At 36.3% G+C, this 21083-nt stretch overlaps 1 protein-coding gene across 2 annotated transcripts in view; it reads left to right on the top strand.

The window, feature by feature from the left end:
- Positions 1 to 21083, top strand: part of IGF1 (insulin like growth factor 1) — a 46920-nt gene that overhangs the window by 20264 nt on the left and 5573 nt on the right. For both annotated transcript variants that reach the window (XM_027881128.1, XM_027881127.1), the window contains one exon: positions 19065 to 19246. In XM_027881128.1, coding sequence (XP_027736929.1) covers positions 19065 to 19246 — 182 coding nt within the window. The remainder of the gene's footprint in view (positions 1 to 19064; positions 19247 to 21083) is intronic.

Raw genomic sequence — 21083 nt, forward strand, 5'->3', positions numbered from 1 at the left:
TGTGTGAACTTTCCTGTCCAAGTGGCATTGCTAAATACCATGGCACCAATCAGAGGGCTGACATCATATTGTTGTGTAACTCATAACCATAGCAATGTCACTTCTTAAAATGCATTATATGTGCATTCAGCTGCTTAAAATCTCAGCTGTGTCAGCTGTTAAATAAAGTACAAATCAGGAGATTTATTTTGAAATATGAGCTCTTTGTATTTTTTTTTTTAACAGAAAATGTAAAGCTTGTTAAGCCAATGTTAGCACTGGAAGTTTGGATTCAGACAACAGACACAGTAAGAACATGTTTCATCACCAATCTACTTCACAGTGATATAGTTTAGTAAGAGAGCTTATACTGATAATTTTAATGGGCAAGAATAAACTTGAGCTTTTACATTACAAATGGGCCAAAATGCACCAGAATGTAGGTGGTCAATAAAAAAAAAAAAAAAAAAAAACAAATTGCTGAGTAAATGGTCTAGTTACCAGCCCAAGTTAACTTAGTACAGGTTGGGCCCAACAACTATAAGCAATGGAGAACAACATGTAAGAGAAATTGGGAATGTAATCCTCCATTTGTTGTTTTTAAACCCTAAGTGCCCTTCCAGAGAATCATTTGCCTCTTCCTGCTCTCACTGGAGCCACAGAAATTGCCTCATTCTTGCAAGCTGCAGAAATTCCAGAGCAGCTGCTGAGCAGGGCAGCAGCAAAACACTGACCAAGAGTAGTTCTTGTTGCCAAGCGGCTGCTGATAAACAGAGTTCAGTATTGCCAGGTACTAGTAAAGGGAATGACACGTACCCTTTGCCTCAGGTGACACGCGGTACGGAGTAGCTGCTGTTATCTATTACCTGTCCTTTTAGAATATCAGTATGTTGGAGCTGTAAGCCAGAGGCACTAATGTTGGACTGACTGTGCGTTTATGTGATCACAGTCATCAGCAGTGGTGTAATGTAGCCTTTGCCCTCTTGATAACCCACCAAGGAGACTAGCACTGTCACTACAATGCATAAAAATGTGAAATAAAGGCTCACTGTGCCCCATAGGCTGCCCTGTATTCAGTGAGTTTTGAGGCTCTGCATTTAGAAGATAAGGCTCCATAAAACATCATCCTCTGGGGTAGTCAGTATTACAGCTTCTTTGGCAACGACAAAAAAGACCTGCATTTCTCTGGTACCAAATAACAAGACCACCATCTTGCCTTTCAACACATGGCAATTATAACTGCTTTACGTGCATAAGAATTCCTGACACAGATTATTTCCAGAACCAAAGCCACAGTCACTTGATTTCTTGATATGCTGTATAAGAGGATCTTGTTGCTAACCAATTCCTCATACATACAGAAAATTTAATTATAAATTTTGCATCCAGAAAAAGAAATGGTGAGATGTTGAAATCCAGAAATTAGACTTTCTAATATGAGAAGCCTAATTGGTGGAACCCATCTCTCATCTTTTAGATTTCAGAGAAGAGACCAAGTGTTTCTCTAGATAGACAATGGGTAGAGAGTAAAGCAGCTGGGAGGGCTATGACTATTTCTGGCCGTGGGACTAACTTGTTTACATAACCTTGAACCAACTAATTTTATCTGTATTTGTCTTACTTTCACCATGTGTGAAAATGAGGCAATGATATTTGTTCACCTTTTAAAAATGCTTTTGAAATCCTCTGATTTAGGTAACAATTCACTTCCAACTAATTATTATTTTTTAGAAGCTTACCCACATATAACTCAGCCACTGCAAGGGTTAAAGTTTTAAGCAAAATGCCACATTGCAGTAAGGATGATAAATTAAAGGTGATAGTCTACCAAACTGAGGAAGACAGTTCGGTAAATACAATAAAAATAGATCTGTTTACATAAGGAATAAAAATTGGCTACTACTTTCAAACTAGAAGTTAATATATGCCATATTACTGCAGAGAATCCCGCAAACCGTTTTTAAACAATACTATAACAGTTACATAAAACTTAATGGCAAGTTAAATAGATCACCCCAGCAGGCCCTCTGCTTACTGCAAGGATATGGCACAGAGTTCATAGGTTACTTGAGACTCATTCTCCCAGCCAAACAAGTCAAACAATAACACTTTTAGGCACTGAAACACTTTTCTTTGCTTTTCAGCAGAAGCAGATGTAGAGTTGACAATGAACAAAAAGAATACTTTGAAAAGAGCGTGACAGCAAAAACATAAGCTCAGCTTGCAGTTTATCTGTAATCATATTTGCCTTTCACCTTGACAGTAGCTCTCTAATATTACCCTTTTCATCTGAGGATCAGTGCAAAGCTTCGATAAATTGGAAGCCCATTTCTTCATATGTGCTTCATATTCCTTTGCTAAACAAATTGATGCAGTGGTTTAATCCTCATTTTACTTTGGAGTGTAAATTCTGAGTCATCACCATTTAATTTTCTCCAAGCCTCCAGCTCGTGTTTTCTGTTTTTCTTCCTGGATGTGTCATAACAACTGAATTGTACCACCCCAGTAAAATGGTAAAGCCTAGCACACATCTGCCAGCAACAAAATACTGTGCTCTCACTCTAATTCCCCACACATTCCACTTTTCACACTTCCTTTGCATCCTTTCAATAAAGTGGTAGAGCCTAGTAGGCAATTTCTTTTTTTCTTCACAACATTCTGCTAATAAGTTAAAAGACTGAAAAGATACCTGCCTTGCATGCTCTTTTCCTAGCCTCATTTCTATCAATATTCCCACAAAGTTAATTTCCTGAAGTTATTGGCTTCCCTGTAGGTAGGCTATCTCTCAGTTCTGGGTCAATACTGTGCTGGGGAGTGATGAAGGCATTATTTTTCAGAAGTGCTAAGTAAAAATCAGTTGAGAAAAGTCTTATTTTTTAAAATGTATTTGAAATTCTGTCCAAAAGTTTCCAGTATTCTTAATGCAGAAACAATAAAAACCAAATCCTTTAGTCTGATCTTTGAGATATTCATCAGGAAGCTAAAAGAGTCAATACAGTATATTTCTTTTAAAAACAGTCATTACACAACAGAATTGCACACAGAAGAAAGGGAGGTGAGAATTAGCAGTAAGAGAAAGGTGCTACAAGAAAGGCAGAAAAAATTTCATCTGGAAAGGGGTGAAAACGATGAATCAGAAGAAAAAGTTATTTAAGGCAGAGGAGCCTTTAAAAGTTGCTAACAGAGCTCTGTGTTTGGCAGCTACCTTACCTGAACTAGGACTTTGACTCCTTTGAGGGTGGATCATCTTTGAACCAGGTTTCAAGGACAGTTGTCCTCTCACAAACGCACAGCACACGCAGCTTTATCAAACTTTTCTCACCAGGTCTGGGCTGGGCAGTGACCGCACTGTGTGGTAGCAATTGCATGTCAGTGGAGAGCTACAGAGATATCAATTCTGCAGTCTTGGTTAGAGCAGACTGTGAAGCATCTCTAGAGAAATACCCACACCAGCTCACCAAACCACAAAGCAGCCACATCTAGTTTAACTTCAATCTCAGTAGAGTCCAAGAAAAAAATGCTTTCAAGAGAAACCTCGCTTCAATGTTTTCATGGGGAAATAGCAATATCAGGCAGCAGGTTCAGTTATGGCAGCAGTAACAAATGATAGCAGCTGTTCTAAAGAGCAGGAGAGTTAGATAGCATAGTGACAACTCCTTGAAATTATCATGAGTGGAGCATAACAAGAAAAACACTAGCAGCAGCCCAACTCTTCAGAAAACTGCACCAGTAAATACTTATGGTAGACTGATAAATACCTATACCTACTTTAACTGACTTGGAAATTTGGAAATTTGCAATCTTTAGGTGACTTTCTACATGCAGAACACAAGGGTACATATCTGAACAAAGTAATTTCGGGGGGGAGGGTGGGGGGTGGAACTAGATGATCTTTAACGTCCCTTCCAACCCAAGCCATTCTACAATTCTGTGATTCCTTTTTGCCTCCTCCCCAAATTCCACCTTCACATGATGGAATCACAAGGGTTATTCAGTAAAACAGGCATACGCTTCAGAGAAGAGAGGGTTACATTTTAAGAGGGGCAAAACCACATGGCTTCTAATCTTATTATTGAAAATGACTCAATGGTTTTAGCTACACCTTTCTCTATCCACCTCCTGTACAAGGAGAAAACAAAAAACTTAAGAACTTGTCAAATATGCACAATTCACAAAACCTGAAGCCCAAACAGTTAAGGTTTGGTTAAGTTATAGCAGCATTAAGGCAAAGATTAATATTAGAAAGTGTCAGGCAATCGGAAGATAAGGTGTCATTACCTGTTCCAACAATTAGTGGCAATATTACTGTGCCAAACAATCAGAATTTATACGTGTGATTACCAAACTTTGTGTTCTGCTGCTCTGTTGATGATACTGTTATGGGATATTTAGTTTGCTTTTGCAGAAGTATTTAATTCTCAAACACTTGTATTGAACTTTGTGCAATAAGTCAGGACGAATTGTTCTTTAGGGATTGGGCTGCCTCCTATTGATTCCAGCCTGAGCTATACCAGATGCCATAAAGCCCATCCAGAAGAGCTAACTCTTAATCTTTCTTCTTCTACATCCACTGAATACAACTTCATAGAATTGTGCCAGAGCACTGAGACAATAAAGAATGAATGGTCCGTGAAGAACTCTGGAGAGGTTTCAGCAATTTCTGTAAGGAAATGAGTCAAAATTAATCTGAGCAAGATGCAGAATATGGTACAATAATATCTTTTTTCTTCTGATTTAAAGGAAAGAACAAGTGTCCTGTCATTGATATTTTATCTTGATCCAGCATAGTATCTAATGTGAAAATATACAGTGTGAATGAAATAATAAATTAAAAACATCTGCTCTATTAGGGAACAAATCAAGTACTCAATAATTACTACCAGCTTCAACACTAAAATTTTAACAATATGTTTGAATTTTTTAAGACTGCATATTTTAGCAATTTTACAGCATATCACTTTGAAAGACCTTGTGGATACTTGCCAGATGTGATACAGTGGTAGAGGAGCTCTACAGCAGTGAGCTTATTTATCCTTAAATCACCCCGCTCCTTTTTCTCTCAAACAAGAGAAATGATTTCTGAATTTCCTAATGATCTTGCAAGATAAACGTTGAAAATTAATAGAGCTGGAAATTACTATATTAAAAGGAGTATTATATTCTTTAAATCTAGTGCTAAGAACATAAACCTTTCCTAAGTCCTACTTATCAGTTCAATGACGTCATCCTGGAGTAGGAGGAAGGATAATCTTCCTTGTTGCTGCATTATTGAAGAATGGCAAAGAGTTGTAATAAATATGCTGCCCATCATGCATGTATGTTTAAATACAACCAGTACTGAACAGCCTTTTACATAGGATGGAACATGTTGTGGATTTAAAAAGCCATGTATTGCTTTCTATATTTCTGATATCTTTTCTCCCTGCAACACAGGAACACGTCCCAAGCATTTTTCAGTGCTTCCTCTCTGCTCTTTGCCTTTACCAGAAGTCACTCAAGTGACATTTCCCAAGCGTGAAGCTGACAAGGAGCAGGGCAGAGCTGAAGTGCTGAAGCTGTGAGAACAGTAGCAATACTTTAAAATATCAACATAACTCAGTGTTTTGGGAACAATTTCTTACATTGTTACTTGAATTGACACTGTTTGCTATACAATCTCTCACACTGAAGAAAGTTCAGTTATTTTAGAAAATTGAAAGGTTACTGAACTGCAGCTGTTTTGTCAGTAAATTTCATGATTTTTCTACCCTAATACTTCATTTAAACTAGACATTTAAAAAGCCTACTCTGATTAATAATGAGAAATTTCTGTATAGGGAATTAAGAAAACTGTTACTGTTGTGAAAAAGAGGACAAAGTAGAGAGAACAAGACAGATATTTGAGAAGTGTTTTACTTCCTGATTTGCACATCTTCTTTATCAATTTATCTTTCCAATTTCAGAGCTCTATCTAGAGGTCAAAATGACCTGTTATTCTGGTCAAAAAAATGGTCAAGAGGAGTAAAACCTGGCGATGGCCTTCTTCCAACAATTAAGCTTTTTTCTTATTTTCTAGTTCTTGTCTGTCATTTGTGCCACTATAGTCCAAGATCCAAATACTGACAGGAAAAACTACTGCAACATGCAGAGTTAGCACAAGCATTTTCTTCAACCCGTAAAAACACCAGTCCCACTACCGAAATTAAATCAACTCAGCCACTCCAACAGCAGAAAGACGAGCCGACATTATTTTCAATAGCCTCCAACTATCTTACCTAGTGACCATAATTTTAGGAAACATTCAAGGTAAGATGGCTTGATTACGACATTTGTTATTCTCATGAGTATCTTTAAACTGATCAGGGAGCATATCTCAACCTCTCTTAGTTCAGAAACAGTTCCGCAGTGTTTCTGTTTTTCCCACTTTATGTGATAAGAGGGAGGGAAAATTATCACAGGCCACTCTGATGCTGTTCATGAGGTGACAGTATTACAATACACAGAAGCAATTTCTGGGAAGGGAAGACACAGTGAGCCTGTTATGTCCCATAATGCAGGCAAACCCTTGCACTGCAGCCTGTTTCTGCTGCTCAGATTTGTAGGTGCTGCCACACTGCTAACCAAGTGTGAAGGAGCCCTCTAGCGTGAAGAAGAAATGGACCTACTACCCATGTTTTGCATAAAAATAACACAGGAAAACAATAACTACAAACAATGCCGCTGCCAGTCTCCAGGCACTTCAGCAGCACACACTGCCCAGGAGATTCAACAACCATAAAATCTCCTGGATCTCAACTCCAAAGCAAAAAAATATGTGTGTGTATTATATATGTGACGATGTGATTTCAAGGCTAATGGACGACCAGCCATAAAGACAGTTGTTATTGAAAAAGGAATCCAAAAACTTGAGAATGATGTAGAAATAAACGGTAGCCCCTGTCAGATAAATATTATGTTTAAATTTTTCAATAGACCTTGACCTTAAGAACAACTGATAAGATACATTTAAAGGACAGAAAGCCTTTTTGTAAACCTTATGTATTATGGTAAATTTTATCAATTATTCCGGAATCACTCAAATATTCCAGAGACATAGCTGGTTTGCCCTATAATATAAACATATCCAGGAAATTCCAGTGCTCAAATCTAATTGCTAGTGATAGAACTTCACTACAACAGCTCCACCACTCTATTTCATATAATACAGGGGGAAAAAAAAAAAAATCTTGTGTTTCACAACAGCTTGTAATTCATGTAATATTCACATAATATATACTGTTGATGAGACAAGAAGCCATTGGAGAGGCAGTATATGCCTCTGTGGTACCTGTAGTTTGCTACGAACTCGCTGCAGATTAGCTGCTAGCAAAAAATCTACATACAAGTAAAGAGAGACACACACATAAAAAGAGAAAGATATTCCATCCCACATAGATCCATAATACGAAGCTATTTCCTGCATAAGAAACTTTTGTTTCATGCTTTGTATCACTAAGATTGGGAAAAAAAAAATAGCAAGGATGTATTTTATTTTATTGTCACCAATTCTAAACGAGAGCTACATTGAATTTATCTAATCTACACCGATACTGTTCTGAAGTTGCATAAAGAAAATGATACGCAATAGTTTATTTTTTGTGTTTTGTATCTTTAGAGTGATCACGGCTGATTGCATAGCAATTTTGTGATGCTGAATGGAAAGTCAACACAATTATTGTTTAAATTGACAACAACTTGTTTAATGCCCTGCTGTCTAACTGCTAGAGGGATAAACAAAGAATAACTAGAATGCTGAAATGAGTTTAGAAAATTCATTAGAGAAGTTATGAAGTAGCATCAGAAGAAGTCAAGAAGGAATCTATGAGAGGCATAAGCAACTGACAGATGACGAGAAATTGCAAATCATTAAGCCAAATCACAAGAGATGCAGTTTAGGTAATCATTTAGAAACACAGAATTGGAAACTCAGACCCATTTTAGACAAGCAGAATTGTGAAAGTGACTTCATTGTACTTCCATTCAGGATTTTATCCTGGGTGCAGACCAGGAACTTTTCTGAATTTCAAAAATGGGAAAAAAGAGTTCGGCAAAATTAAAGCATTATCCTGGTTAAGGCCCTTAGATTGGAAATCTTACATGAACAATCACTCTCACTAAACTTGAAATTCTCACTTCCGGAGAGGTTGCACAGCCTCCTCGGATTATTTTGGCACCTCCTGTTCTGCCAGGAAAGAGGAGTTCAGAGGAATGTAAAACAAAAAAACAACGGAAAAAAAATTAATCCAGCTTTCCCAAACCACAGAAAATTCAATTTCATTTGGTATACATTTTGTCCAAAGGTTCAGTGAGAGCAATGTTTTGTTCAAGAAGAGGTATTTTATCCAAAAAGTCATTCTCAATGGAAAGAACTCCAAGACATTTTGCTCCAGAAGGTCTAAGAGAAAGCAACATTGTACTGCTAACATCTACTCCACACTGAAAGTGTATAAATACTAATAGTGCAGGAGGCTGCAAGTATTATTTTCTTTATTTTTTCAAGAACATTTGAGTGGATAATGAAAAAGTTAATTGGGATATGCTATTAAAAGAAAAGCTCTTTAACAGCACATCTATAATATCTGAAAATTACTTAACTTTGCCTGGACATTTTCATCCTCTTTTAGTTCTACCAAATTATACAGAAGAAGCAAAGAAGAAAAATTACAAGGATTTTGGTTACATTACAAGGAAAAATTACAAGGATTTCTAGATTTTCTTGTGCAGAAATATAGTTTTCTAACCTATTTGATTCAGTTTGTGTGTATCAATATCAGATTTAATAGTAGAATTAACTACAAATAACTACATAAGGATAGTTATTGGAAAATATTTATGATTTTATTAAGTCACATTTTGGGTACCAACAGAGTATGCCAGAATGTCATTTTCCTTTTTACATCTTGACTCTTAATTTAAATACCCAATTCTTAATTTCAAATATTTAAGTAACTTATAACTACAGAACTAAATGTCTAAAGACTCACAGCTAAGATATTTGAAAAGGCTTTAATATTAATATGTCCAAGACACAACTCAGAATCTATGCTTTTAGATGATCAAAAGATTTCTTCAAAGTCCTCCAGGGTATGAGATTTATTATCATTTAAAGGAACAAAAATTGAATGATAAGTATTGAAGACTTGAGAACTAAAAATGGCTGTGATTTCTAATAACCAACACAGGACTAAAAGAGATTCTTTAGAAATGTATTTCATACAAATTACTTAGTTCATCTTTCTCATTTTCTGTGATACCATGTAAGCCCTCCACTGGCCAAGGACACTTAAGTACTTTTTTCTACAATACTTTTTTTCTTTGTTTTCTTTAATAACCACCATAGATCCTGAGCAGGCATAGGCTTAGACTGATGAAATGGATGACATGATGTGCAAAACCATTGTCCCAGTATTGGGAACAATGATTTTGCAGACAAAGTGCATCTAACAGTTACATTTTACAGAGTCACCATTGGGCTTACATATTACACCAATAAGAAAAATGAAAAAATCTACACCATTGCAAGCATATTTATTCATCCTCCTGCTTTTCTGCTGAACTGGATTCCTTTGCTTAAATAATTGTGGATGTTGCGGCTCAAAAAGTCAGTGAGCACCTGTAATTTAAAGGTCAGATCAACTTCAACATTGCCATAGCCCTTTTAACATTTACAGTATTCCTGTATGACCCACAGAAGAAGCCAGGTGAAACAGAAGAACGGCAAGATTGCAAAACAAAAGAAGCCATTGAAAAACATCTTTAACTGATGCAGAGGTTTTAATCATTAATCAAGCCTAAATGAGTTGGAAAGGAAATAATAAAAGAAAGAAATAATTCTGGTCACTTAGGAAAAACTTCTCTTTCAATGGAAATGAACTTTTAAAACCTTTGAACTTCCCTGAAAAGCCATTGAAACTTAGCAAGTGCGAAATTTAAAAAAAAAAAAAAAAAAACCAAACTACTCAGAAACCACATTCCCTTTTAAAAACTGTGACTGCAGAGGGCATTGTCAGCCCCATAAAGGGGTTTCTTCCTATTTGCTTCATAGATGAACTCTACTGCCTACAAGCACTTCCATTCTCAAGGATCCTACAGAAACTGTAGTTTCGGTATTTAAGTGTTATACTGGAACTGATTTCTCCCTGCACTAAACCAGTATTCCTTTATAATCCCCTGTATGTCTTCAGTGACAACAAGGTGAACTGGAAGGACAAGGAGAGAAAGTGCAGTTTCATTTGTTATTCAGCACATACATATTTTTCTTTATGTTCCTGTCACTAGAGTTGACTTTTCTAGTTCCTATTGTAATATTAAATCACTAAAGAATGGGGCTAAAACTGGTAGAGAACCAGTGTAAGTGAAAGATGAATCAATCGTAACAGTATATTTTAGCTAGGTTAGTTCTGGATTTATTTCCAGGCACAATTCACTGTCTCTCATCTCAATGACCTCATCCTCACTCCCTAATGACTATGTACTCCACTGGAAAGCTTCACTTTTCCTTTATCTCCTTTGACAAATTTAACAAGAGCATCATGACCTCAAATGAATGTTTCATTTCAAGATTAGATTTTTACATGCTGTACTGACTCAAATATAAGGTTAAGGAAAGACAGGTACATGGTTAAAGCATTGGTCTAGTGTTTATGTTAATGTAGGTTCAGTTCCTGGCACTGACACAGCCTTCTTCTGTGCAAATAATTGATAGCTAGATTCCATAAACATTACTTAAATTAATACTATCTTAATCTGCAAAGACCTCTTGTAATTTTGGAGACTGTACTGTTTAACATCAGAGAAGATAAAAGAATTTGTTTCTTTACTTTCTATCGTAATTCCCTTTCTGAATGTAGTGGTTAATTTGTCCTTTCTAATCAGGAATCTTGCAAGTCAATCTTCACAAGTAAAAGTATCCCAATATGGCAAAAGTAACAGACAATCAAAAATATTTTTTCTGGGAAATAATTCAGTTCTAAAATGTTTGCCTTAAGAAAACTACATGCTGAACTTTCACCAAAAGCATTAAGTCATCTTACCATGCTTAAAGTAATTTTTTAAGTAATTAAAGTAGTGTCATCCAGGGATGGTGATTCCACCACTTTCCTGGGCAGCCTGTTCAATGTTTAACCACTCTTTCAGTGAAGAAATTTTTCCTAAAAGCCAACCCGAACCTCCCCTGGTACAACTTGAGGCCTTTTCCTGTCACTTTTTACTTGGAAGAAGAGACTGAGCCCCATCTCACCACAACCTCCTTTCGGGTAGTTTTAGAGAGCAATGAGGTCTCGTCTGAGCCTCCTTTTCTCCAGACTGAATAGCTCTCTCAGTGACTCCTCATCAAACTTGTGCTCCAGACTCTTCACCGGCTCCATTGCCCCTCTCTGGACATGTTTCTGGACCTCAATGTTTTTCTAGTAGTGAGGGGCCCAAAACTGAACACAGTATTCCAGGTGTGACCTCACCAAAACAAAGTACTGGGGGACTGTCATTGTCCTGGTCCTGCTGGCCACACTACTTCTGATACAGGGCAGGATGCTATTGGCCTTCTTGTCCACCTGGGCACACCTGGGCTTGTTTTCAGCCATCCGTCAGCCAGTACTCATTTCTAATACAGGAATGAAAATCGTCTACTGCAATAGTAGGTGACAGGAGCCTTTGTTCACCTGCTTATTGTCCTGTAAGGGCTACAGCTGTATAAATAAAAATAAAATTTGTAATGTGTGTCAATATGTGCACTCCTGGGTAGTGTGAAAGGTATTAGAGAGAACTTACAATGGGCATTCACATCTTCTGCCTTTAATCAGATGATTATGTCAAAATGCAGGAGCAAGAGTTTACAAACCGTGGTTGTTATTTCTTGTTTGCTTTAATTTCTCAGTGTACAGCCGAGAAAGAGTAACTATAGAGCTAAAATTCACAGCGCAAAGCAAAGTACCACCTCTTATACAGTCAGTGGTATCAACTGCATAGCAGTCATTCTATTTGTACATCAGTATTCTTCTCTTCTTATCTCCTTCAAGGAATCTCATCACATCCATTCCCTGCAATCTCTCTAGATGCCAGTAAGATGGCATTTTACTCACTGAACCTTAAGGCTGGAAGAAAAAGCAAGTGTTCATTCTTTATCAGCATGTTGCAAAGCCTACTAAGGTCAATAAAAGGCTTACCATTTATTTTAATACACCTTGCTTGAGGTTATTTATAAGTAACTTCTGGCACCTGATTCATCAAGCCATTATCCTGACTGCACTGAAAGATTTCCCAGTGACTTCAGGGATGCTAGTGACTTCACTCAGTTATGGGGTTTACATTGCTGTTTATTTGGTAATCCAAATAAAAGGCAGCTTTGCATTGGCTATGGGATAAGAAGGATATGAAAGGTCTTGTCAAGACACAATCAAAGGTAAACAGTAATTATTTACTATGAGAGCATATACAAGAAGAAGAGAGGATGTATTCTCATTATGGACAGATGTCTGTATTAACACTGTCCTCCTTGATGCACTATATGGGGCAATATTCAAATGTAACAATGACCTGGCTTCTAATTATCTTGTCCTAAACCCTGATAAACCTGGCTATTCTTGCAATAGTGAATTTCCTTTCAGCAAAGCATTTCCCTTGCCAAAGTATATATTTTTTGGCAGCATCTGGCACTTTCCAGCCCTGGAATCTGACGTAGGCTTGTAAATTGTGCTAGGTCGGCAAGGTTTTCACCCTCTAGAGCACGGAATTTGTGTAAAATAATACATTATATTGTTTCCCATTCTTTGTCCAATTTTTTTTTTCCCTCAAAAAATTCTAAACTCTGAAATCCCTGTTTCATATCCCAGTGCAACACTCAAAACTATAGGTCTTTCTCTTCACACATTGCAAATAGCTTAGGAACTACTGTGTGAAGCATAATGGCTCTATCATATGCTTAGTGTGCTTGACAGCCTCCAAAGCAGCCATTCCATTAAAAAGGTGGAGTACAGCACACCTATACGTGAGAGGAAATTGTTACAAGTGCTGTATTTTGGAAATAAGTTAGGGGAAGAGGAGAATTTTTTCCCAATTAAATACACAATGAAGAAAAAGAATGCTTCTGAAAGCATATTTCTAGGAGAAAAAAATACCTTATTCAACTATGTGACAGACTAAATAAACACAGACATACAAATTACAAATTAAGATACCTGGAATAAAGCTACACTCGTCTCACTGACTTTAAAGAAGTGAAATAGTTATTTTACTCTCCATTTGAAACATGAAAGGGTTATCATTTCTTCATAAGGGGAAGCTTAGAAATCATACTTATTCAGGCAAAACCCTCTGTGAATTCTTGATAGGTTTCTCTTATAGATCAATACTGAGTGCCTATGTTTTCCCAGTCTTACTTGCTTATGATTTCAGAGCAATGAGCAAACTTCTTCGTGCTTTGGACTCAGTAATTAATGCAATCCAGTATTCCACAAAGCAGTAGCTCTACTGCAATATCTCAATATTAACAAATGCATATGCTTTCATACAGATTTTACTTGTGAATACTGATAAAGCTTATCCTCTATTCTCATGCATATTAAATTAGATTTCAGAGCTAGGGCATCCATTCATTGAGCATTTATAAATGCTAATATATGCTCATTTTGATGAATACAAACAAAAATCAGTCTAAGCATAATTATTTTTTGGTATTAACAAAACATTGAAGGAATACGGAAACTAAATATTAAATATTGTCGCTTCAAAATGCATGCAACTTATTTACATGAAAATCAGATTGCCTACTTTGCACATTTAAACCTTGAGGTATTTCTGTTAAGCGACTTTACAACAGACTGCAAGATTTGTTACTTTCTTGTTTGTTTGTTTGTTTTAACAGTTCATAGAAGTATCAAAACCCAGGCATTTCCTGCTGATTGAACATTGACTCATAATTTTCCAAATACAGATTAGAAATTTCAGAGCACCCTCAAGAAGTATCACCAATATAACATTAAATCATTTGTCTAAGATTACAAGGAGATGAAAAGTGACATCAACAATCTCTTGTTTTGCATATGCATGCATTTATAATGCAAAAATACACAGAAATAGTAGCCCAACATACAGAATACAGTTAAAGAGGTATGGAGATATATAATTAAACAGTACACTGGCTGATGTGCTTTTTAGAACAATTTGTCATTACATTTAATTGTTAAATTGGAAATGAAAGAGAATGGCTTTGTACTCCACCCGGGGCATATAGTTTGTGATTTGGGACGAATCATTTTGAGCAGAATTTATTTTCTTTCAAGAAGAACTCCTAGAAGGAGTTTGCTAAGACTCAGTCAAGTAGCTTTAACTGTAGTCCATGAAAGAACACTGCCTCTTTCAGAGGACAAGGATGAGTTTAATTATAAGTAAAGCATTCAATACAGGGATCAGCCACTCTGTATGCACACCTCCTTGTTGAGTTCACTATCTGGAACTAGATCCCTAATTTTCAGGTAGCAAAGATGAGCTAGATGAATCTCAAACTCAATATCCTTGGTGCCTGTGCCACTACAAGGCAGACAGCACAAGCAACTCAAAAACATGCTAAACACCAGCTCCCAGTCTGGATCTAGGAGACAGGATGAGTTTGTTCAGCTACTGACTTATAACATAGCCCCACAAACTCTCAATCTTGTTGTTCAGACCACAGAAAAATTCTGTTTGATCAACCTGCTGCCTTATAGCATGCTCACATACATTCCAATACTGTAAGCTGCTATCAGTGTTTCAAAATTGTACAAGTTATATTACCCTGATGTTTTGATGGAAACATTGTGAGTGTCTTGCTACAAGAGTAGAGCAAAACTAAAGGCCTTTCACAATACTTCAAAAGCTGCAGTTACAGCTGAAGATTGACTCTGTTAGAAGGTTAGGAATAAGGTCACTGTTTTTCAGATTTATGATGTATTTCTGAATTACAGTCTATTTCTGAATTACGTTCTACATGGCATTCTATGCTTGGCTAAAAAAAGACACTATGTACAACAAATTTAAAGAGCCACATATAAGTTCCAGGACACATATCCCCAACTCTTCCTAAAGTCCCCTAAAGAGTAGATTAGCTTTGTGTTTATCCTGGGCTATTTCTTATCTAATTTCTAATGTTAATACTACAATAGTGGATTATGATTCTACACAGAACGCCTAGATAACTTGATATATGTTACTTCTATAGTCCACCTATACCAGTAAGGTATTTTGGAGGGATGGGGAGAAACAGAGAAATCAAGTGTAAACAAGTCCTGTTGAATTACTCCACTGACTTTGCATTATTTAGAGGGAAGTGCTGCTAGTACAGAAGTCAGCTGTTTAACTGCTGCAGTTCTATACCTTGGCCTCCTTTCAGGGGACTTCAGAATAGTGTGACTAGACTTTGTATCTGCTTGTCGCACACTGGAAGAAACATTCACATATTTGATAGAGTAGATTAAACCAGTGCCAAATATTCTATTAAGTAAACTTTGACCTATGTGATATGAAATTCTCTTGAGCTGGCAACTGACAAAAAAGGAAAGAAACCTCCAAGAAAATCAGTGTACGTTAGCAAAAAGGAATGCCTAAGACTGTTGTATGTCCACAGGCAGCACTTTGAAGGTTGAGTAAATATAGGGAACTTTTTGATAACAGTTGGAAGGCAGCATTCATATTATATCAGAAAGAGGAGAAAGAACTATATGGGTTCACAGTATAGTGACACATAAGGTCCAGTCCATACTGCAGGCAATATTATATAAAAAAAATAAAGAAAAAGGGGGGGAATAAAAATCTTACTAAAAATGCAGAACCACCAGCCATTTATTTACCAACATGGATTTCGGTCTAGAAGTTATCGTAAGTGCTAAGCTACATCAGAGCTCCCTGTGTAGGAGAGCACTCAGGCGTGTGCTCACTGTTTAATATGTGTTTTTGTCCAATACACTATAAAGGAGCTTGAACATTTACCTAGATCTAAATGCATATTTTGGTAATTTGATGAACTGGGACCATCTGGTCCTGCAGTCCTTCCAGAAGCAGATGGGCCAAATAATGATAACATCTGTAGAAGTGGTAGTATCTCCTTGAAATTCTTTATCTCAGCTTTCTCTGTAATAGCTGTACTTTGTAAACTGCAGCATTTAAGAGGACACGAGCAATTTAAAATCTATTGCTTTAAAATTACATTAGACATCAGATACTTCTCAATCATGATTGAGAATCATGATTATTGAAAAAGAATATTTTTTCGACTAATTTGTTCTCTCTGTTGTACAGCACTTTCTATATCACCCAAATCTTAAGTACATTTGATTGGTTAGGTCTTTCAAAAACCTTGGGAAAACATTTTTAAAGAGAAAAAGTCTAACTTCACAGTACTAATGTTATCTTTCTATGAAGGATGAGCATTTAGTGTACTATGTGATACATGAATATTTAAGCTTATAAATAAATAAATAAATGTTAAGTTTCATAGCTGATCACATCAGTGATGTGTTAGTGGTTCCATTCCAGTGCTGTAACATGTGCCATATAGGCTTTCTAAAGGGCTATTAGACTTTATATAATCCTTCATAAAATTATTGTTCTGTCAGAAAGAAAAGTAACTCATAGATGTCTTTGGTCTGGCTACACTAAAAATGATTTTGAAGTGCACTGAGATTTGCACCAGAAAGATTCCAGGATTTAGGATTTGTATTAATATTTATGAATGTGATAGCGAGGAGAAATGTTGCCACTGATTACTAAATAAGGCAGGCAGTGCTTATTAAAGGTACTTTATCAACTTTACGAATTACAAAGATCCTACATATTTATTAATGGTTAAGTTCAGACACTGAAGGATAAAATAACTTGAACAGAAGTTTTTAAGGTGTGTTTGATTATGAAAAATTGACAGACTAAGAAAAGGAAGGGAAGTTTAACTAATGAGTTGTTTGTACCTGTAGCTCAGCTAGATCTATTAGCAAGAGTTACACCTGCATATCCAGGAACAGAATTTGCCCTACCTTTCTTTAAATGGGAGCAAGACAAAATGTGGCACAGCTCTGGGTATACTGCAAATTAATTGCACTCCACACATTATCTTGACTGCTAAATTTTAAAAATAGTAGGCTAAAACAACTGGATTAACAGAATTCAGGAAAAATCTTCAGCAGAAAGCTTGTTATTTATAATATAAGTCAGTGAGGGAAAATAGTTTGGAAAAAAAACCCAGAACTCTACATCCTAATATTTATAATACTTTTCAATGATACACATAAAACAACACACACACACACAAACAAACCAAAATATTACTGTAATCTGTTCCTGGCTTGTTCTTCTCTTTAGTCTTATGAAACAAATGATTTAGCAGGCAATGTACAATATAGAGGCCCTCAGTGGATTGTAATATACTAAGAAAGCATGTTTTTCTTTTCATTTAATTTATAGTCCCAGGAAAGAAAAAAAAAAAAAAGACATTTAAAAACCTGTTGTCTGAGTTTACAAAGCTCATAGGGATAGTTAGTTCTTAGCTAGTTGTATTGCTGGCTAAAATGTGACATAATTTACCACTAGAGGTCTTTTCATTTACTGATGTTCTAAGGCCTCAAGGGTTCTTCATCAGTGGATACATTTTTTAATCACAGAGTACTACAATATGCAGTGTCGTCTTCTCAAATTGACAACCTGGACATCAACCTAGAATTTGCTGTGTAAGCATTTGGTGCAATAATTTCTCAAAAAGAAATTGAATTTTTGATACCCTTATCCTTTATCTAGCTTGAGTAATTCTTAAAACGTAAACTCCTGCCAAACTCTGTGAATAACAGATTTTTGGTCTCAGTGATAAAACTGAAGGGAAAAAAAAAAATAAAGGCATGAAAAGAAATTGGTAGAGCTGAGTTACTTCATTTTTTGGCTCTTGGTGTAATTTTTTTTCCTTCCTCCCCCCATATTTTTCAGTTCTTAACTAATGTGGATCATTCTGTAAATGGAAATATTTAATGCTGAAAAATGTCAAAACAAAACAATCTTTTCAGAATTTCAGTGTGTGAAATCAAATTCTATCAGAATTTAAAATAGATATAGAAAGTAAGCAGGTACTTACTTTTTGTGAATTTACTATCTTTCATTTCTAGTTAGTCATAACAAGGCAACTACATATCCAACTGGGTTGCACACAAACAAGCCCAGGAAATAGTGGGTCTTTAATCTCTGTATATTATAGCAGAGAAATTAGCAGTTACTAAGGAAATCAAAAACCATTGGGGAAAAAAAGACAAAAATATGTGTGTAAGAGTTGTGTGAATGAAAATGTTGCCCTTCATTGGAGCCGAGTAAAAAATGGAAAATATTTGCCAATTAAGTAGTTTCTACAGATGCCTGGTGCAAAACAGAGGAAAACCATGTTATGTCAGCCCCATTTCCTATCTTGTACAAATCTGTGGAATATAAAATCTCCTGCTTTTATCTGTTCCATCGCCCACCTTCCTATTTTTGCTGCATTTCATCTGTTACTTTGTTACCTTATTTCCTGCTTCCCACTAGCTTTTGAGCTTGCAGATCTTACAGCCTATGTAGTTGTATGCAGTATTTATTTCCCCTTTGGAACACATTCTGACTTCACACAGTACCTCGGTGCAGCCTTTTTTACTAGGAAATATTTGTCTACAACACAGTCATGATCTATGATCTTTACACACCAGCTGCCTCAGTTGGCTCAACAATCAGTTTTCATCCTAAAGCTAAAGGGCAAATTTCCTTTATAAGGCTTCTGAATGCCAGATTTCAGATTCCTCCCTCTCCATTTTCAATGCTAAGACAGCTCAGGAAAATATTTTAATAAGCTTTTTCCAAGAATGCATATATTTGCTCAAATGCTTAAATAGTGAACACCCATAGACAAAGATAAAAGCTAGAATTTCTTTAAAAAGTGTGTCTGAGAACAGGGTCTTAGAAGAGATGCCTACAGACAGGCTCCACAATGGTCATTGGTGATTTACTTAAAATAATGCAACTTGATGCTATGACTGCTTCTGAGACCTTTGCATTTTCTTTCTAATGAAAAAACTTTCCATTTGTGTTTTGAATAGGTAAGCCTACAGGGTATGGATCCAGCAGTAGACGCTTACACCACAAGGGAATAGTGGATGAATGCTGCTTCCAGAGTTGTGACCTGAGGAGGCTGGAGATGTATTGTGCTCCAATAAAGCCACCCAAGTCTGCACGGTCTGTACGTGCTCAGCGCCACACTGATATGCCAAAAGCACAAAAGGTAGGCCAGGCTGGGAAAAATTCACAACAACTAACAAAAAAAAAAACAAAACAAAACAAAAAACAAAACCAAACAAACAAAAAAAACACCCAAAACCACAAAAAAACCAAAAAAATCCAAAACAAAAACAAACAAAAACAAACAAACAAAACCCCAAGACAAACAAGCAAGCAAACAAACAAAAACAAAACAAAAACAAACAAACAAAAAAACCCACCATCAAACCAAAAAAATATCGACGAAGAAAACCCTATGTATTTTAGGGAAGGAAAATTCTATCGAGGATGGTAGCATAGAAGACAACTGATGTGTTCTGCCTACTAGATTTAGTGGAGTTTTGGAAAATAGTTTCCATGGTAGGAAATGAGTAGGAAATGGTGTATTTCATCTCATCTCTTAAAACACTGAATAAAACATGGAATTGCTAAGCTAGTAGTTGTGAGGCTTTATCCTGCTATAGAGTAGTAAGTGATAAGTACTCACGTCATCCAATCATAAATAGCACCTAAGGCTTTCAAAAGAGAAACCAAACACTGAATGTTTAACAACTCATCTATCCATAATCTCTTCACTCACCCTTCCCTTTCAGGCAGAGGTAGAGTGAGTGCTCAAGAAGGAAAATACAGCTCTTCTGCTATTCATTTTGCATGTAATGAAAAATTTTTTTTCTTTCTTCATTATTTTGGAATTTTTTTTTATTTATCAGAACTAAATTAAATGGATACTCACTGCAATTCAGTACATACTTCATTTTAAGTATTTAAAGTTTAATACATATATTCTTCAAGCACTTTAAATATTGGGGGGTTTTTTCATATAATTGTGGAGTTCAGAATATCCAGATTTTTGTTCCTACACTACTAGATATACTGTATATATATATATATATATGTATCAACAGAGCCTATAGTTCAGAAAACCCATCTTAAACTAGGCTACAATTGATTTCATGTACAACCCTCTCTCCTGTTTGAGTTCTGAACATCTGTTTTACATGTTATTTGTCTTCTGCTCTAAGTCTCTATTGATTTATTTTATTGCTGTTGACCCTGTCTGTCCTACACATATGTTGGCCCCACTCCTGCAGTTATCTGAAAATTTTTGCTTATAAGAAATGGAACTGCATGAAAACCTAATGTTTCATAGGAAGTAAGGAAACCAGTACTGTAAAATAATTTCCTTAATAACATTTTTATGAAAAGAACAATTGCAATCATTCCAGCATCCATTTTTTTCCATAAATCAATCCACAGAATGGAATCCTTTCACCTCTTCCTCAAGAGTTTTCAAACTTTTAAAGCAGTGTCTGTGTGATATTTCCTGGGAAGTATCACCTTAGCCCTTAATATCTCAAAGGGCACACAGGGCAATGAGTGACGAGCTCTTCAAGTAGAGCTCAGCTGTAAACAAGAAAATGCTGTGGTTTGTTCCTATCTGGGCACGCATAAACTTAAGGCTTGCTGGAAAAGAAGAAAACAGTTTTGGCCAGTTATCCGTGTTCTCCTTCCCATACTTGTTGCTAGGGTGATTGGTAAAACATTCAAGTAAAGGAGACAAGATACCTGCCAGCTCTCTGATGGATCTCCACACCACTTTCCTTGGAGGACTAAGGAATGATGATGTCATACTTTAGGCAGCCGTCCTCTTCCCAGTTCAAAACTCAGGCAGGAGAACACTTTTCTTACAAACAGGAAGGACCAGAAAAAAGGCCTTGCATCTTCCTCCAGAGTCAGGGGAGGTGGTGCTCCAGAGGGGTACTGGAAGTAGAAAAAAAATAGAGTATGTAACTGAGTAATTGAGAGAGCCTAGCTGCAGAAGAAACCATCCAGGAAATTAA

Source organism: Empidonax traillii, unplaced genomic scaffold (assembly GCF_003031625.1).
Source record: "Empidonax traillii isolate 1590-97213 ecotype Southwest subspecies unplaced genomic scaffold, ASM303162v1 scaffold84:size2688230, whole genome shotgun sequence".
Taxonomy (NCBI): domain Eukaryota; kingdom Metazoa; phylum Chordata; class Aves; order Passeriformes; family Tyrannidae; genus Empidonax; species Empidonax traillii.